This window comes from Ruditapes philippinarum, unplaced genomic scaffold (genome assembly GCF_026571515.1).
Source record: "Ruditapes philippinarum isolate M1 unplaced genomic scaffold, ASM2657151v2 ctg1357_1_1_1_1, whole genome shotgun sequence".
Taxonomy (NCBI): Eukaryota; Metazoa; Mollusca; class Bivalvia; order Venerida; family Veneridae; genus Ruditapes; species Ruditapes philippinarum.
Window position 1 is genome coordinate 281,690 of NW_026865508.1, and position 21,313 is coordinate 303,002.

At 31.6% G+C, this 21,313-nt stretch overlaps 1 protein-coding gene across 1 annotated transcript in view; it reads right to left on the reverse strand.

Moving 5' to 3' along the window:
* Nucleotides 1–9,910: 9,910 nt before the first annotated feature.
* LOC132729399 (uncharacterized) overlaps nt 9,911–21,313 on the reverse strand; it is a 47,317-nt gene continuing 35,914 nt past the window's right edge. Inside the window, exons 7-9 of the mRNA XM_060715164.1 lie at nt 16,413–16,523; nt 12,965–13,007; nt 9,911–12,170 (exon numbers count right to left, since the gene is read on the reverse strand). Coding sequence (XP_060571147.1) covers nt 12,150–12,170; nt 12,965–13,007; nt 16,413–16,523 — 175 coding nt within the window. The 3' untranslated portion in view covers nt 9,911–12,149. The remainder of the gene's footprint in view (nt 12,171–12,964; nt 13,008–16,412; nt 16,524–21,313) is intronic.

The window sequence follows — 21,313 nt, forward strand, 5'->3', positions numbered from 1 at the left end:
TCTACTACTTTAAAGTTTCACACAATGTATTACATTTTCTGTCTATGTATTACTCTTGAAGTAATTTCTCCTATCTTTGGATATTAAATGCTACTTATTTTTAATTCATAATTTTATTTAGAAGTTTTTAGTGAACAGAATAGAAACAACAAAAATAACGATAAAAACGAAAGAAAAAACAAGAAGTAAAAGATTCATTGACAAAAGTAAAATTATTTTCCCATATTCTATACCGTCAGCTTATTAGTCAGCAGTTTAGAACCGCTCATCGGAAGGTGATAGTCGACAATGCGATAACGCGATGGCGTCATTGCGACAATGCGATGACGACAGTACGACAATGCGATAGTGCGATGACGACAAAACGACAATACGATGGCGACAGTGCGATAACACTATCGCCCTATCGTCATCGTACTATTGCGTTATTGCATTGTCGCCATCGCACTGTCGCATTGTCGTCATCGCACTATCGTATTGTCGTCATCGCACGGTCGCACTATCGCATTGTCGCCCTCTGTATTTTAACGTATAACCACGATGGCTCTAACGGTATTCCGTACGTTGTTAACTTTATTTATGCTCAAATTAATGGCTTTAATGTTGATAATTTGCTTATCTAAAGTTTAGTTATCGTTTAATCAGGAAATAGTTAATTAATGACGAAGGAATTGCGGTATATATAAGACTTGTAGTGTCAGATTCCTGGCAGAATTATTGGTTACCTTCAATTAAGCGTACCTGTCGTGTCAAGGTAGTGCATAGTTGCATAAATTCGGAAGTTAAAAGTAATATACAACAATTTTCAGAATACATACAAGATTTAATCAGAAAAACAATCTACTTAAGTTTTAAAGTAACTAGGTTTGTAAATTATACAATAAAGGTTACTATTGATAGTACATAACTACAAACCAGGGAAGAATTATATTTAGATGTTGTTGGCAAGTGTGACTCGGATACATAATTGGTTGAGGTGTAATGGTCGAGCTACTAAATCTACTCATAAAAAGGAATACTCTGTTTAACGTAAAACTTTTGATAGAAAGGTACAACAATCTAAAATAGCCCATGTCTTTACAGTACAGAAAGATATTTTTATCTGATTACAGAGAAATGGTACTCAAAACTATTGGTAAATTAGTATTGATTCATATCGAAATAAATGTATTCCATTGTATTCAGATAGTACTTGATGATGGCAGTGCATCCGATGATGTTAAAAATTTAATGAATAAATGGAAAACTGATTTTATTTTACAGTATAATAGCGTTTTAAATCTGGACTTTTTTGATTCTACAAATTTTAAAAACTCAGTCTGTTTTGATGCTTTTATAAGTATTTTCAAGTTATCAGAGCTGTCGAAAAAGCTTAATTAGGTAAGTCATCCGGAATTGACAGTTTTCCAACAGAAGTTTTGAAAAATGATGGCTCTGAAATTACATAATATTTTTAACATTTGTTAGACTGGACAGGTACTAGTTTTACGTCTTACTGGTGCATAGTTTAAGTTCCTACAATGTACAAGATGTATAGGATAAACGTATGTCAGGATGGGAAGATAAATACTATTGTTACACCGTTTTTTTAAGTTTAAAATAAGTGTTTATGCAAAAATAGGGTCTAGTTAGTAAAATGACATCAGGATTAAATACATAACAACTAACCAGTTTCGATAACAATGACGTAAGATTAAGTTCTTGAATTTGGTTCGTCTGAAATTAATGTTTAAGTGGCATTATGCCAATCCAAGGGTATAAATGAGTGAACAAGAAAATTATAATTTTGCCATAATTTTCCTTTTAATATAAAAAGTTATTTCACATTAAGAATAAACAATGCATGGATTCAAACGAAATTTTCGTTATTATCCATTAGAATTTACCTGTTACGTTCATTTCATAAAAAGAGTGGGCAGTCTTTTTATATTATAGGCATATTTAAATTTTATCCTTAACATTTTCCGATATGAACTGTTTGTCAATCACCATTTAAAACAGTCAATGTTTTGAAATTTATAGTCAGTTCAACTCAACTTGACTATGAAAATATGAGCATAATTTGACTTTAATAATAAGAAATATTCAATATAAGATATGAAATGACGTATTCCAAAGATGTCTGTCATAAGACATTTTTTGCAAGAAAACATAAGGAGTAAAGCAGTTTGCTGCTGTACATTTATCTCATATTGTAATGCCAGCTTTAACAAATTGAGTGAATTGACTAAAACTCATTGTTTAAACTAGATTCTTGTTTGTTTGTGCTTTTATATTTGTTCAAAATGGAAGGGATGTACAATATTTACCATTTTTCTTCTGAATTACAATATAGATTACCACCAATAATTATAGGTTTCTCATATATAATAGATATACTTTCGAATTTCTTCTAAATTTTAAAACACTACAAAGAAACGTTTTGGAGGCCTGATATTAATAGCTCTTTCTTGCAGAAAAATAAATCGCTATTTCTGTATACTAGAGGTACATGGTGAAATTGAACGTTTAATAAATAGATGTCTTTGTGTTCATTGTGTTAACTTTCGATTGTCATTTTTAAGTGTATGATTATGAAATACAGTATGTATCGATTGCCTTAATTTAGTCTTGTAGGCCTGTTTATTTATTTTAAGTTAATACTTTTTAAAGTAAGAAAGTTTAGTAATACAGTTACTACCAACGTCCGGGATACTTTAGTACGACTGTTATCTAAAATGTATAATCGCGTAAGGCTGTAAACAGAAAAATGAAATGGTTACATTTTTTTGCTGACAATGTTTTAAACTTAAGTAACCCATGTATATTGAACTGCGGCTAATAATTTTATAACGTTATGTCAGATACAATATTTGCAATACACCTTCATGTAACAAAATTATCAAGTTTGGCATACTGACGAATGCGTATTTCTTTTCTTTGGAAAACACTATCCTTGAACCCTGTACATCAAATAACACTTGATAAAACAATGAAAATCAAAATAGTTCAAACGTATATAGATCTACATAATCTCACAAAATATAAGGAAACTATGAACAAATCTATTTTATAAAATTGTTGTAATCTCTTGTTGTCGGAACACAACGGCGCTTTTTATGGAATAATACGAATATTTATATTTAAAGAAGGTAACACACGAGGATATAATATTTTGGCTTTAATATTGTGAACAAATTAAGGTTTCAATATTGGAAAATTTTAAGATGTCAACAAAAGAAAGGGCTTAGAGCTTTAATATTTGAAATAGAATAGAGTTTTGATATTTAAAATTTAGAACTGCCTCATGTTTTCAGATTGTGAACAGTTTGGGAAACAGCCCGGGTTTTTAGTATTGGAAACAGCCTGAGGATTATATATTGTGAATTCCCTGCGGTTTCGATATTGAAAATAGCATGAAGTATCTTTAATTATAAGAACTGTTAAAGTTGTTGCCATGGCTTTACTTTGAACAGCTAAAGAGTTTGATACCGAGAAAATAGTGATTCAATACTGTTAACAAATAGAAATAGTGAACAGCTTGAGTTAAAATAAGAACCATTTGAAGATTTGAAGAAGGCCCAATAAGCCCTCGAATACCTTCATTTTTACAGGAAGATCGGAATGTGCTTTTGTAAGGAACAATATCCCTCACGCTGCAACTATCGGTGTCCAGAGCATCACCGCAATCATACGCCAGAGATACGCCTAGGAACATTGTCCATATTGCTATCGAAAGCATTATTGGTGAGACTTTGGTTTGAACTAAATGTTTGATTTTACGTTTTATTTGAAATTAACTTTTCATCGTCACCTATAAATCTCATTCATGCATTTATAAATTTAGACTTGATTTAATACGTATTGCAATTTTAAAGAAAACTTTTGCCATTTTAATGTCTTTGATTGGAATATTTAAATCAATTTTAACCTTCTGCAGCGACAAATTATGTTGCTCACTGTGTCCAGGTACGTATATTTTAAATACAAGATACATGGTATATTGTTTATCATAATGATCTGGCCTAACTACAAATGTACTACTAGCAACACATAGAGTTGGATCTTTTTCAGATTTAATTATACCTGGAACATGTTCTTATGAATATTGATATCTAAATGTCCATTTAATTAAGTATATATTATACAAACAATTGTCTAGACTTAAAGTCTTCTATTTAGAATTTTACCAGTGAATGTATACTATCTAATAAAGGATTTTTTCTTTATATTTAAGGAGTGTTTGTGTCGTTAAAAATGGCACAATATCTTAAAAAATAGTTGACTATCATTCTCAAAAACTGTACATTATTTTATTTGTCAAATAGTCCTGAGCATTTTCCAAAAAATTGCAATTTATTTTTCCATAAAAAAGGCAAATATCATTTTCCCTCCCGTTAAACATTTTCTTCACTTGGTCCTGTAGTATATAGTTTTATTCTTCTTTATTCTTCTTTGTTTGAGTGAGTTTTCTCGTAAATATTGTTTGCGCTTTAACCGATCAACTAATCGGATTTCCAACAACAGTGAAACTATAATTGTTGTTTTTTTTTTTTCTATGATATGGAATATAGAATGAAAATGGATTGGAATAAAACACATTCAAGGAGATCAGCGAAAATGGAGTGCAGGCAAGCCCTTACAAAATATAGACATATACCATTAGAAATGTAGCAGGCACCGAACAGGAACAAGGCAGTGCTAAAACTTAAAACCTTTTCCCCGGAATAAGAAACAGTATTGCAAGATAATCACGGTGTTTTAAGTTATGATGTTTTCAAAGTCTAATAAATGTATTGAGATGTTTAAAAGCTTGGTGAAATATTTGTTCTTATAGTCTGGATTCACCAGAGTTCCTTTATTATTGATAACAAGATATATACCCTCTCTTTATGACAACTTTTTTCCGATTTTCCCACTGCTAACCCAACATGCTTTCTTTCATAGAATGAGTAAATATGATATACATCACAATGGGAAGTGAGAATATATAAACACTTATGTTCAATTTAAATTTTTCAACAACAAAAACAACCACACCACCAACAACAACAACATATTTAATTGAAAAAGGGGTTCCAATATTATAATTTCTGTTCTTAAATAAATACTCATGTGTCAGTATCATTCACACTCAAACACGTTTTGAATGTGTTTAAGGTATTTGATGATGGCTACCTACTGTTTAAGGTCATTGTCCTATGTTAAAAGGCCAGTTGAAGTTAACCTCTAACACATTTTATCCGTTGCACAAACTTTCAGCAACATTATTCATCTCAGCCAGCGGCGGACTCAATGTTTTCAGGAACTTGGCCATGAAGTGATTATGTCTTATTTGAATTGATGCGATGCAAGTAGAATTGTAATATTTCTGGACTTGGTACACAGTTCATCTTGCAACGCTTATAAATTAAAAGTTGCTTTGCTTCCTAACACTGTTCAACTACTGGACATTCGGCATTTCTGGAGATGCCGTACTTTTGGCTGTGTTTCTTAGACTTGCTGTTTTTTTTAAACACTTCTTGTGTAGGAAACGAAGACCGGTTAGTAGGACCCTACTGGTCTATGTCTAGGAACAGTATGTTTTATATATCAAAATGTTCACAAGAGTTCGCAGAATATGAAACGGTATATAGTTTTAACCCTTATCGTCGGGTAATCAAGAAATCAAAGATGGCGTCCATTATCAGTATCATTATTTGGCCATTTTTTTTCAAGAATTTCTTAGTCACTTTTGTCTTCACTTGTGTTCCTATGTGTTGAATGCTTTATTCGCAAAAAGGCGTCTTTACTCTAGATTATTAATATTTGATTTGCCATTTGGAAATTGTTCTTCAATGTGTTTTCTTATACTGGTTTTCCCCGGCGTGGTACGTCAACCATTCATCCTTTTTTGAATGTTCACAGTAACTTTAACATCGTGTTGAATTGCTTTGGCAAAATTTACTTATTGCTATACACCACACTAAAACATTTCATGAACATGATGAAAGTAATTGATATCAACTAATGCAACTTTGTCTATTAATGAATATTAATGGCCAATTTTCCACAATTTTATCAATGCTTGAATGATTGTGTTGGCTTACTCACATTCTCGAGGGCTCTTTCTCATTGCAAATGGTGCCAGCACCGTGTCGATGGCTTGATCACATTTGAATAAATGTTAATATTTTATTTTAAGCAAAGCTCTGTGAACTATTATTTGTGTTGAGCCAAAGGCGATGTAGGATCAATGTTACATGGATGGTTAAGATGGTCAACATTTCCTTATTTGTAGAGAAAACACTCAAGACGTGTCCCTTTGTAAAGGAAAAACATGCAAAATGATATTTGAAAAAATTCTAGCAACGTCATTTTGTTGGTTTTTTTTGCATCGATATTGCATCCAAAATGATGAGAAAAATGTTCTGCATGGTATAGCAGTCTTTGATTTTTGAAAAAGAAGCATCTTTTAAGTCGGATATGTTTAGAAAATGTGTGAATCTCTACAACGGAAGCGTTGATGGCTCTCATTAAAAAAAACCCACCAAATGTGAAAGAACAACCGTTTAGTGGTGGTAGGGCTGTAACATAATAAAAATGTCATTTTGATTTAACTTGTGTCTGTAAACTGAATGATAAAAAATACAATTTCGTCTGCAAACAAAATGAGGTACATTGGATGCATAATAAGGTCATTTTCATTCATACTGTTAAGATCTACATTATAAGTGATATCATTTAAAAATAAAATGAACAAAAAAGGAGAAAGGGATGTTACTCCCCTCGCATTTTGCCAGTGGTGACATAAAAAATAGCAGAAATTGGCATATTTGGATTAGATTAGACACATTTCTACATTTACTTGTACTAAAATTGTTTGAATTATGGAATTAATTTTAAAGCAAATTGCTGAATTACGTTCTTGTTTCCAATAATGATATCAAACCTTTTTTTATAATTAATAAATACACCAGAGTTAAGAAGTGATAGACAAAACTTTTTTGTATCATTGAGTGAGTAATAAAGATTGCATACTTAGTAAAGTGGTCCTCGCGTAACCCGAACTGAGAGTCGCACCATTTGTAAATCCTATTTTGTAACAACAATTAAAAATATTTTTGTATGTACTTTTACAATGGTTATTCTTCTATATGGAGAGGGGGTGTATGTTTCGCATGGTTAAAATTTCCCTTTGCATCATTTTGGTATATCCTGTATCAAATTTTTTGTTAAAAATAATACACAAATATGATGAAATAAACTCTTAAGCATCAATAAAATTATGTTGTTGTTAAGATCACAACTCTTATTCCTTTTCAATTTAAAAAAGTTTAAAATATTACTTCACAGTTAAATAGTGTGTCAAGGTTTCTTATATAAAAGCACTCTAAGCGAAGACAGTTAAGAATTTCTGTATCAGAATTGTACCAAACTTTTCAGAAATATTGGTAAAAAATGCTGAAAAAAGATATTAACATTAATGTAATTATTACATAATTTGCTTCTATATTTGAATTCATAAATATACTTGTTTTGCTTAAAGATGAGAGTGGTAATTTGAATATATGTGTCCATTAATGTTGGATATCTACACAATATAAACACTATTGATATAAAAACAGTTACAATATATATGTTGTATTCAGTGAACCCTTACAAACATTTTGACTGACCTGCCCAAAACATAAAAAAACTGGAACAGTGAATTCTGAATATACAAGAATAAAATCTTAAGTTCTTAGTCTAAATTCTCTTAAAGAACATTGTATAATTAAATACACTCTGAGAGTGGATGCAGGAAAGTCATTTGAAAAATATTGTGATTATGATTTATACATATTTTGTAAAGTTGCAAAAATATCTTGATTGATTTTGTTTCTAAGGAAAGATTTATATCTTTATAGCATGTCACCATGGCACCCATGAAAATTGATGGAAATTTCAATGTATTTTCTAACATCATACTTTCTTTTGTATTTATTTCAGAGAAAACAAGTAGGTCTACAACGTCGAAAATCAAAGCACAGAAGGCGCTGAATTTGTTTGGGTCTCAGAATGTCAGAAAGGTGAAGGTTGTGAGATTATAAACTAGTTTGTTTTTGTAAAGTGCCACCAATGCTTTCCAGCATTTTAATTGTAGTAAATTGACTATAAGACTAATTTAAACACTGATATTCAATCCAATGTTTATTTGACTTAAACAATTAGAAAAAAAATGAGTTGCCTTAATTGGGATTTGAACTTCAGACCTCTCGCTTCCTAAGCGAGCGCGCAAACCCCTGGGCCACAGTGAAGTTATTTGAAGAAAACCTGAAGAAAACTATATTATTCTATATTAGGGTTTGTAACGACGCTAACTGTTGTTTAACACAGATGCAAATAATCATGGAGCTTAATAGAAGCATATATATCTATAAAGAATAAAACAATATTAGAAATCTTCGACCATTCGGGAATTATTTTGCTTGAAAATTAATGCGCCTATCATTTGACCATCTTTACGCAGTGATCTCCCCTGAATTTTTCGGCGTTAGTTTACATATAAAGGGAAGCAACCGCTTAAAAAAGCGGACTACTTTTGGTACTTGCAATTAACAGCATTAGAGTCTGAAATTTCGCTACCATTATTTGTTTGGTCTGACGACCCAAACAAATAAAAAACCACAATAAAGTGGAGAATCAATCATAAGACATTGACGTAATTTTAGAGATGTAAATTTTAGCTGAATTTTATTATACCCCTCCGGTTTAAAATCATAATATGTCCATAAGAGAAGTGTCGATAAAAATTAAAATTGACCCAATGGAAGAAGTTATATTTTTGCAAAAAAAAATAAAAAAATAAAAAAAATATATAAATAAAAAATGGAAATAAGCATTGAAATGTGTTGTCATGGAAATGAAAATTTAAATCAAATTTAATTTTTAAGTCATATTTTTTATACATTTTCATGACATTCTTTCAAATACTTTATATTTCTCCCATAAAAGTGACCAAAAACCCATTTATTTACAGTGGACATGTTTTTTCTATCATATTTATATGTGATGACAAAAGTGACTTAGAAATTCTTGAAAAAAGTTAGCCAAATAATGATAATTACTATTTTTGCGAAATTTTGGCAGCCATCTTGGATTTTGTGATTTTCCGAACATTTGGGTTAAAACTTAATACCGTTTCGTATCCTGCGAACCCTTGTGAACATTTAAGTATATAAAACTTACTGCTCCTAGACATAGACTAGGTGACCCCTTAAATATTTATGATTAATTGGTTAATTTCCTACACTATTATATATGTAATAGCAAATAAAAGTATCATTGGACGCCTCGTGCACGCGGCATCTAGTAGATATGCATTCGCCTATTCAGCAATGGGGAAACTGTTAGACTTGTTTTTGTGTATTTTGATTTTGTTTAAACAACATCACACTGTTTTCAAATGTTTTAAATAAAAAATAGCTTTTCTTATGTACAACATGTCACCGAGCTTTCAGGCATTAAAATAAACGTTTAACTGAAGTGATAGTGCCATATATATAATTTTCCTTACGCTTTTTGGCTTACTAATTTTAACAAATTATTAGGATAATAATAAACAAAATATCAGCTAAGTAACTAAAAATGCTTAAAGTATCTCCATACCCTGAGATATAGGTATATCTCATATATATAGTCGAAGGTAAAAGTCAATATATAAAGATTAATCGCTCGACGAAAATGCGCTACAATAACATATTTAATTATAATGACGTTATTATGAATCACGTAAAAATACACCAGAAAACGGAAAATTTAACAAAGTAGCGAGGAATATCTAAAAATTAACAAAAAAAAAAAAAAAAAAAAAAAAAAAAACAAAAACAACAACAACAAAAAAACAACAACAAAAAACAACAACAACAATTAATATGACAGCGAGAACTTATATCTATATCTTATAGATATCAACATCATTACTTCATCTAAACATTCCAAATCTATTTTTAACATTTACAAAATGAACTCTTATAACGAGAAATATATCAACATAATTTATTCGACAAGGTTCACATATCAATTTTGTCAACACATGCAAACTATTTAAAATTAACCTGATTACTACAGACATTATGTAAAGGTATAATAAAATGATGCGTTTTTAACTGTGGGTTCGAATCCCGACAGGGACTTTGGATTATTTCATGTGAGGAAGCTATCCAGCTAGCTTAAGGAACGTCGGTGGTTCTACTTATGTGCCTGTTCGTGACTGAAATAATGCACGGAAGGGCACCTGAAGTCTTCCTCCACCAGAAAAGCTGGAACGTCGCCAAATGACCTATACTGTGTCGGTGTGACGTAAAACCCTTACAAACAAACAAACAAACATGTTAAAATATTTAAAAAGAGAAGTCGAAGAATAATATATTTTAGTAGATATAACAGGCCCACATTTCACTGTTTTGACAATCCTATGACTCAAATATTGTTTTGGTTACACGTGACACAAATTGAAAAGAAAAATTCTTTTATTTAGTCAAGGGCAAGAACCTTACACATACTGAATAGATCCACACGCAAACCCTAAGGTACATAAGTACACATGCTGACAAACATTCTTGTAAACTTTCAGGCATACAGGTCAAATGCTTTTTGAGTTATAGGTAAACAAGTTGAAAACTGCAAATTTATACTAAGTCAAGGGCAACTCTAAAAAACTTGAAAAGATTTACATGCAAAACTCCAGGCGAACAGCTTCACGGTGATGTTTATCATTATTCGTGTTAAGTTTGTTGATTCTAACTCTAGCACTCAAGGAACACATACAAGTAGCACAACATAATGGAACGGGTTTTACTAATTCAAGGGCAATTACTCTTCAAATGCTGAATAAACCCCCAATCAAACTACAAGGTAAACAACTACACAAGACACAACTACTGTCAATCAACAATTCTGTACAGTGTCATGACCTAAAGTCAAATACTTTTGAGCTACACACGACCAAAGTTGAAAGTTGCAAATGTTTACTAATTGAAGGGTAAAAACTCTAGAAAAAACTAGATAAATCAACAAGTGAAACTCCAGGTGCATAACTACACATGCTAATCGACATTCCTATTTAGTTTACTGACTTTTTGAGCTACGTACGACATAAATTGAAAATCGGAAAAGTTAACTAAGTCAAGGGCAAAAACTCTCTAGACTGACAATCAGAATTAACCTACAAACGAAACCAAAGGTACACAACAGCACATGCTGAACAACATTCCTGTAAAGTTTTATCACTCTAAGTCAAATAACGTTTTAGCTACATGCGACACAAGTTGGAAACTACATATTTTTCCAAGTCAAGGATAATAACTCTACGAATACTGAAGAAATCCCAACGAAAACACATATGTTGATTAATTTTCCTGTAACTTTTTATAAGTGTAGGTCAAATACTTACTGAGCTACGTGCAACACAACATGGGAAGGGATGGCCGAACGGACAAGGGTACATCGTAATGCCCCACACCCTATAGTGGGGGCAAAAAAATTCCCATGTATTTTTATTCTTCTGTTCCACATGTAAACCTCATGCTATACTTTATCAAATGATATTATTTTCATTCTAACACGCGGCAGAATTTAAAAAGATAGAAATTAATGTCAAGTGCAATATAATACGATTTACGCAGGGCGAAATAAACTGAATGCTTACATGTCGTATGACGTCAGGCATGAAGTTAATAAACCAAGTGACGTCAAGAAAAATACTCTTACGCTTTATGTAATTAAGCATTTCTTTCATCAAATCTCTTTTAATAAGCTAGAATGGATATAGTATTATTTTTTCTTGCGTTTTAATGCACGGTTTATCATTCAAATACTTTTTTATTAATCATCCAAGCCTATGAGACCTTCGTTATTTTGTTCCTGCATATTTTAACTCGAACCGTGCGTTATTTTACATGATTTCCTAACTATACAATATAAAAATCTACTGTTAATATGAATATCTGTCATAAATGTTAAACACTGTACTATACATACAATATTTTTATATTTGAAAACACTCCAAAAGTTCATACACAGCTTAAGCAGTAACAGTTGAGCAAATAATGTTTTTGTAAATATTTTGACGAAACGTTATTCCTCTTGTACTTGTTTTGACTTTTCACTAGTCGTCTTTTAAATATAGATGAAAATATTACCAACGACTACATGACTACGCACTTTTTCTGAAGAAAAAAGAAATCGAAAAAAAGATTTACATATTTAAATTTATTAAGTTTAGTCTTAGAATATAACATAAGCAGTAATATTGCAATTTCTAATAAGATAAATTGTTTGTATGTACAGAATTGATGTTTTATGTTTTCAATATATGATGAAGTAATCAATATATAGAATGATCATAAAGGTTTATCTTTGCAAGCTGAACTTATTCCGGACAGTGTAAGAAACGAAAATACACTACGCTGAAATATAAATCTACAGTGTATGGCTAGGCATAACAAAATGACCAAATTAGCCACCTTTAAAGAAATTGTTTTTAACAAGCTTTAACTATTTAGATGCATTTGATGAAAGGTTAGAGCATATATATGTGATTTTTCAAACTTTAAGCGAGAACATAAAGCTTAGAAGGGAGTCTTAATGAAACAAATCAAGAACAGAAAAAAAATTCGAAGACGTGTTTGAAGTCATGGCAAAAGGTTTTAAAAACCATTTATAAATGACAGGTTCGTTGCAGGACATGACCGTCAGTGCACTTAAAAAATCATATTATGACATTCATCTTACAAAGACGGGAAGAACGCTGCCCCACTCCCATGTTAGAGGTGGGGGCATAAAGTCCTTTTAGTGTATAATAGTTTTAAAGTCTAATGTTTTGAATCAGGAATAAAAATATTGTATTTGTAAAATTAATATTTGCCTTTGGCCAAAAAGCTATGATTTTCTTTATTATTTTTTCACATACATACAGTACTCGAATTTGAAGGAAACAAAATAAAGTGTATTCATTACAAACCTTAGTTTTGTCCTCATAAAGGTCATACCTGGAAACTCCATCACTGAAATATATATATTTAACTTAAAAATACTTTTTCACTTGGTATTTCAAAAACCTAACAGTCTGTTAATGAGTCTTCTGTAAGACATAAATGAACAAGCAATTACATGTATCGTAGTATTGCAAGCAATACACAAGTCCCCTACCGGTTTGAACCTCAGCAACGTTCTCAAGGGCCATTGGCTATTCAATTATACCAGAGTGGAAGACATGAATGAACTTAAATCTTTTGAGGTCTTAATTTGTCTGTATAATAGTAATGTGTTAAGTTTCTAAGCATAGTAAGAATATTATGCTTATAAAACAGATAATAAAAGTATTTTTTTAAGTTAATTTATTTGAAAAGGTATAAGTTATAAAAAAGTGTTCTCAGAACACAGTGTTTAGAGACGGGCGACGGACAGACAGACAGACAGAGTAACAGACACATCCCTGGTTGTTACCAGAATATAAATCATATTTTTTAAACCGAAGAAATAAAGATGCTAGACTTATGACCATTGACATAAATGATGTTACGAAAAAGAACAATTATCTTAAGTTTAAAGTTGATAACATTAACAGAGAAGAAAAGTGAAAAAACACAACAAAACAACAACAAAAAAAAAACAAAAAAAACAAAATAAATAAAAATAATCAAATATGCTTTTTATAATAACAACGAAAGAAATTAAAAGATATATACTAATTTTTAAATGAAGTTCAAAATGAAAATAATCATTGAAACCCAAGCGCTAGACTTTTAAATCTAATCACATATGTTGTGGGTGTTGAGATATATTTGAAAATTGAAGTTATTCAAGAAGAAATAAGAAAGTTAAAGAATGAATGAGGAAAATTCAAATATTTAGGACATAATTCTGGAAATATAGACGCTAGATTTATCAACCTTGTCATATTTCTATGATGAGGGCGTTTGAAGTTTGAAGTAAATCCTTTAAAAAATGAAAAAATTTAAGTAAACAATTGGGAGATAACCCAATATGGATAAAATGAAAAATCCGTAAGAAGGGACCTGAAAAATGATTTTACTTTGTGATTGAGAATATTTACCCCAGCAACATAATCTGTCTTGATTATACGACTAGATTTAAGTGGGCTGTGACGATGTTTTCTATTTCATTGTGCTTGACAAAGGTATACAACATTTTATTTCGACAAGGTTTGGAGTCGTGCTAAAAATGATGTATGACCATTACGAAGACTGTTTTTTTTTCCTGAACAAATGACTTAAGGCGTTCCAGTTGGTAACAACTTCGGCGATTTGAACTCTGCTTACTCTTACGGTAGACAGTATTACGTTTATGTACCAGTCTGATAATTGTTTGAGTGGCCAATGATAGGTCGGCACGGGACATGCATAGCCTTCTTGGTATATACTGAACTGGATTCATTGTGTTTAACCTTTAAATAATTTTATGCTCTATTTGGATCGGTGTGATTAGACTAGAAGTAACTACTGGAAAAGGGTGTCTTATCTGATTTTCATTCTGTACTGTTTTAGAAGTATTTTGAATCATGATCATGAAAGTTACAAAATAGTCACATGAAGTTTAAAAAAAGGAAAACGATTTATCTACTCATACCGCATATGATTTAAAGCATGCCTCTTTTCTCAGTGCAGGATATAATGGATATTTGTTTGTGTGTGAGAGGAAATTTTATTTCATCGAGTGGGCTTTAAAAACAGTATTCTCACGAGTGGCGTAGACAGAGTTCACGAGATGAAATAAAATTACATCTTACACAACAAACAAACACATTTTCTTTTCATTTTGTGCTTAAGAATAAGTTAAAACGAAATTTCCTTAATATGAACTTAAATATCAAAATCTGTTTTCCCCATTGAGAGCTTCATTTAGTCGAATTTCTCATTAAATACAAGAAGTTTTGAGTTCGACAATCAACGTTAAATGGCGGTGGTATTGTTCATTTTATTAAAAAATATATATGATCGCTTATTTTAATAATAAAAACAAACAATTCTAGTAGGAGAAAAAGTTCAAACATCCATCCATTTTTCTGTTACTTACTGCGAATTTATATAAGACATGGCTCTGTTATGTAATCGGTTGTGTATTTCAAGAGTGGCAAATAATTGTGTTTGATTCAGAGGGATGCCATTTGGATTTGTTAGTCATACACCTTTTTAAAAGAAAAAAACTTATTTAGGATTGAAACAGACACAGAAGTAAGTGTTGACAAATGTGTAAGCATTCAAAAAGCGGCTAAGAAATTTGAAAACTTAAAACTAAACTAAAACTTAGTTGGGTGGTTCCAATATTCCTACTTGAATAATGTTGAATCAGCCTTAGGATATGTTGCCTGCTTTTTAAATTTGTCTTTTGACGTCTGTGATATGCAGGCTTCTTAACCTCTGATCCCCTTTCAAAATTCCATTTTATTTAGTTCCGCCCATTGTTTTCTCGTTTAGGAAACACGCTTTTATTACTTGGGGACCATACCCCGCTTTTCATGGAATGGCACGGAAGTGTCACATTGAAGGTTCCATGATAACCGCAGTATGAACACATCTGCAGATGTTTCTAAATTCAAAAATTTACTATTTCACGTTTAAATGTTGAATTCTGCTTAAGCCGGTGCTAGGGGCGTGGACGGTAACTTGCACTTTCCAGTACATACCATGAACATGCTCAATCAAACCGAACCTGCAACATTTTCAATTTTGCCGTGTTGGGCTTTCTTTAGGGATTCTGTATTTATCTATTTTTAGAATTGTTGAAAGGCTGCCTTAGGAACGCTGGATTGTTTACTTATTCTTCGGGTTGATGGCTGTCGTTGCTTTTCAAGTTTTCATAAAGCATACGGCATTTATTGCTCGTAGAATACTTATATATGCCAAAATGACATCAAGAGCAGTTTTGCATGTGGAAGGAATGAATTGTTTAGACAGTAAAAGTGAAGAAAAAAAAATAAGTGGCGATATTTGGTGATTGGTAATTTTAATGAATAGAAGTAACTTTTCTTCTTTTTATTACTTTTGACATTTAAGTTATTTATCAATTTCAGCTTTGCTTTTCTCTAAACACTGTCAGAATTGTCAGCAAAATAAAATTGAGGTACGACATGGGGAAAATCTTAAAAATGTTGTTTCGTTATTGAAAAGTGTGAAATTATATTTTGATAATTTACACTGTGAAATTATCAAATACTCGTTTAATTTTTACAGATAAATCAGTAACTCACTGAAAAGCATAAAATAAAGTATGATTAAAGTAGGAAATGGTGAATTATTATGCAGAGTTTTGGTGTAATTAATCAAGTATTCTAAGTCTATAGTGAATACATCTGAAGGTTTGTAATATTGAACGGATGTATATTTTTCTCAATGAATATTCATTTTACTTAAAAGATAACGTTACGAGATGAAGTAATCAATATTCACCCATGATTTAAAGATGAATTATCTCGAAATCTTTGGTTGTATGTTTTTCCTTTTTGGTCATTCCTCAAATCCGTGTAACTCACATCTGACCTTGATCTTTCAGGTCTGTGTCTGAAATATTACATAGATTTTTTTCACTTTTACATGATTATTTTTCAAAGATGATTTTAAAGATATAACTTATATTAAATAACATCTTTTCTTTACACTCTTGAATAAATTAAATTATAGTTATTGATTTAGAAATTATAAACTATTAACATAAAATATTAGAAGTGAAAGCGAAAATAAAAAGTAAAAGATTGTTGCTAAATAAGAACATAAAATCTGGGACTATAAACAATTTAAAGTGACATCATACTTTCAATGTCAAATGGAGCTGTATTGACTTTATATTTCAAAAGATTGACCATTAAAATGAAGATTGACCAACAATTGAGATTGAAATTGATGAGGATAGAATATAGATCTGCCTAAAATATAAAAAGACTGTGCATTTTTCTTTTATAATTTGAACGTCACAGATATATTCGATGGATAGTTATAGAAAATTCCTTGGTCTTTGTGGGTTATATATCGTCCATGCAAAGTAAATTATAGAATAGAAAGGATTTATGTGAAATTGTAAACTTGTCACCTTTCATTCAATATATACCCATGGATGGACATAATGTCACTTTAAAGAACACGCATATGTAACTTACTGTACGACGAAAGATCAACTACATAGAGGAGGCAATGTTTACGGAACTTATTCCATAAATGGCGAGAAAAAGATGTTTAATTGATGCAATCGTTCTATAGTGTAGAAATCTATTTTAAATGAGATAAGTTGTTTATAATAATTTATAGATAGAATTTAAATAGAATAACATAGAATTTGAAATATTTAAACGTTAATTGCATTACCGGTATAAGAGGAGTAGTCCAGACAAATTTTATGAACACCCCTTTTCATTATAGGGCCATAACTCGGACAAAAATCATTCAAACAGAACATCCGTGTAATTGACCTACCAATCAATCCTGTAAAGTGTCATTGAAATTGCATTAGAGGTATAAGAGGAGTAGTCCGGACAATCTTTCAAAATTAAAATAATAAACTGCAACAAAAATAATTGAACCATAAAAAGCCAATGACGGACAGACATAGACAGGGACAGACAAACTACTTTAATTATAGAGGGAATGTTATTAAAACAAGCGCATCATGAAGTCATACTGTTATTTGTGTCAGTCAAAGCATTGAAAGCTAGTGTTTATTTAAAAAATTATAACGATGTCGGTCAATAGATCACACTTCATGGAAAATATAATTTTTGATCTTTACTTTATACATGATCATTATTCATATCTCTAAATAAAAAGCAAGAAAGTAGACCATTAGGTCAACGAATATCGAAGATCAATTTTACATATAAAACTGTACACATCGTCTTAATTTCGTAGCTGTATATCAATGGACTAAAAAGAAGGTCACTTGGTCAAAAGCTAGGCCAGATCATATCGAAGTTAAATTCTACATCTGATATTGTGCACATGGTCTTAACTTCATAGCTGTACATTAAATATTAAAAAGTAGGTCACTGAGTCTCCTGAAACAGGACCAATTTTGGCCCTCAGGCTTTAATTTTAATTACCTTGAGACAGACCCACAAGACAATGTTCCTTGTCAAATATCTAAGCTATAGAGTTCTATGTTTCCGAAAACATTTTTGTTTATTTTTTCCTAAATGAATATGAAGAATATTTATACCACCAGACAGGCCTTATTTTGACTCTTTGAAACTTGAAACTTGAAACTTTTTATTTAATTAAACGCCTGTTTCTATTTAACAATATTCAACGGCGTTGTGCAGTACATATAATATAATAAGAGTCAACATTAAATGAAATAAAAGCTTTAACATACAATTTCAATTAACATATTTTAAAAAAAATTTAGAGACCTTAAAATGATAAAACTGATATACATTTAGCATGAGATAAGATTATTTACATACATGTAACTTGATTACAAATAGATTAAAAAGAATAAAACATTCATTTACATGGCACATTCATCACACTGTCAGTCATCAGTTATACGTTACTCATGTTTATCTAATTTCAGATTTTAAAATAGTGATTCAAACTTTCTGAAAAAATGTGTTTTAAGATTTCTCTTAAAAACATTAATATTTTTAGATTGTTTCAACTCTAATGGCAGCGGATTTCACAATTTTGGACCAAAAGTTCAGAAACTTCTGTCACTAAATGTTCTTCTTTTATTGAATGGAATAACGTAACAGTTCACAGAGGTTTTAGCTGAACGTAGACGGGTATTTGGTACTTGTTTGGTTAGGAGTTCAGAAAGGTATTTTGGAGCATGACCGATTGTACAATTGTATACAAAAGTCAGAATTTTATATTCGATTCTAGATTCGATGGGCAGCCAGTGAAGGTCGAACAATGCTTGCCTTGAACTGTCAAATTTCTTTCGTTGTAGAACTAACTTAGCGCACATGTTTTGAATACGTTGCATTTTTTTCAATTCAAAATCGAGTACATCATTAAGAATGACATTGCAACAATCCAAGTGTGACATTACGAGTGCTATTACTAGTATTTCAGCTGCTTCTTTGGTGAGGTATTTTCGGATACGTTTTATTCTAAGATAGTTTAACATTGCAGTACGTCACTTTCGTTTGAAAAGTTCCTTGAAATTTAGTGTTTGGTCTAGAAATGCGCCTAAATATCTAATGGACTATTCGGAGTTGATCTTATCTCCGTTTATACAAATGGATTTTAGGTGACACTTTTCGAGCTGTTGAGAACTTCCAAATGTTATGAATTCTGTTTTCGATGAGTTCATCTTGAGTTTATTAGCGTTCATCCAGTTGTTGATATCAATCGCACCATTTTCTAATTCAGCGATTGCAGAAATTTCACTATTTTCTTCAGTCGGTTTAAAACGTTTGGTTGCAGTATGGTCATCAGCGAATCCATACACCGATAATCCAGATGGAATCACGTCAAACAAGGTTCCCGCATACGTTAGGTTGAGCCAAGGCCCTAAACAACTAAGCTGGGGGACACTGCACTCTAGTTGCCGTGAAGCTGAGACCGCCGAGTTGACACACACACGCGACAGCCCCTTGGACGAAGGTATGAATCAAGCCAGCTGAGCACTGAACCGCTCACGCCGTACTGCTTCTGTACCACGTCGACGAGTATAGCATGATCCACAGTGTCGAACGCGGCACTGAAATCAATCGCTATTAGCGCTGTAACTTCTTGTTTTTCCATGGCTGCCAACAGATCATTAACTAATCGCAGTAGCGCAGATTCACAGGAGTGGTATTTTCTGTAGGCGGATTGGTTTGTAGGTAGTAAATCATACTGATCAGCATGTTTATTTAGTATTTTCAGAGCTGCTTTTTCAATCAGTTTTGATAAAAACGATAGATTACTAACATGTCTATAATTTGAGAATACAAGTTCAAGACCAATTTTCTTCAAAGGTGGTCTCCAATAGCCTCTTTCTATTTATTTGGAAATATTCCTTGCTGTAGTGATAAGTTTACCAGTTTTGTTATAATTGGGAGTAGTTCTCCAAGGAATAGTTTTAATATTGCTGTCGGTAATATGTCCAATTCACAAGATTTTGTCTGTAGTTCATTTATCAGCTATTTAACATTATCATTTGAAAATTCATAAAAGGTAAGAAGAGATGGAACGTTTCTAGTATTTGGCTCGAATTTATCAAATGGTTTCAGGTCATCACGTATTTTCTCTATTTTATTCATGAAAAATGAGACAAAGTGTTCGGAGAGCTCACTATCACTGTACCCAGGTGGAATTGGGATTTCTGATTTAGTTCCTGTTAACTCAGACATTAACTGGTACAGCTTCTTGGAATCACCCTTTGTATTAGTTACTTTTTCACTTATTACTTTTGTTATCTCTTTTTCGAGTTCATCATTGTACTGGTTCCGAGACTTTTTGAATAATTCATATTGTTGTGGTTGACGATATTTTCTCCATATTTTTTCAGCTTTCCGAGTCGATGTTTTAAGGGTGAGAATTTCGGGAGTGAACCATGGTTTAGGAGCTCTATTTACTTTTGTTATCTCTTTTTCAGGTGCATGAGTGTCCAGAACGTTCTTTATTTTATTTTCAAACTCATTCACGTTTAGATTAATATCACTCTGATCTATTGTAATTTCACTGAACTCTTTTCTAACAGATGACTCGTCCATGTTTTTAAAGTTTCTAAATTTGACTGACTTACTAATTATGTTTTCTTTTTGAACATTTGTAACACATTTTATTGCTCGATGATCAGACACATAATCACCAGGTTCACATGCCACAATTTCAACCCCATTGACTGCTTCCGTAATAACAACGTCAAGAGTATTGCCAAAAACTTGTGTGCCAAAGTTAAAATGCTGCACCAAACCCATAGCGAATAATGAGTCTTTAAATTCTGATATCACGCCATTTTCTTCATTCAGATGTAAGTTAAAGTCACCCAGTGTTAGAAGATTGGAATATTGAGGCATAATCCTTTCCATCAATTGGAAAGGTCAGAAATAAATTGTGAATTTGTTGACATGGATGGTGGTCTATAAATGCCAATTTCATGCATTGTAATGTTTTTGAATACCAGTTGCCAAATACCAAATTCGAAACAATTTGTCACTCCAGATTTCAATTTCCTCATATTCACAACGGTGCGACAGGTCAAAGCAATCCCAGCGCCGATTCGGTTCTTTCGATTGGCTACACTAATTTTATAACCGTTTTGATTAAGGTCACTAGTTTCATATTCATGCTGATTTCGTCCGAATACCAAGTTTCAGTGAGGAGGGCAAAATCAAGTTTCTGTTCTCGTAGTATCTGACCAACACGAACAT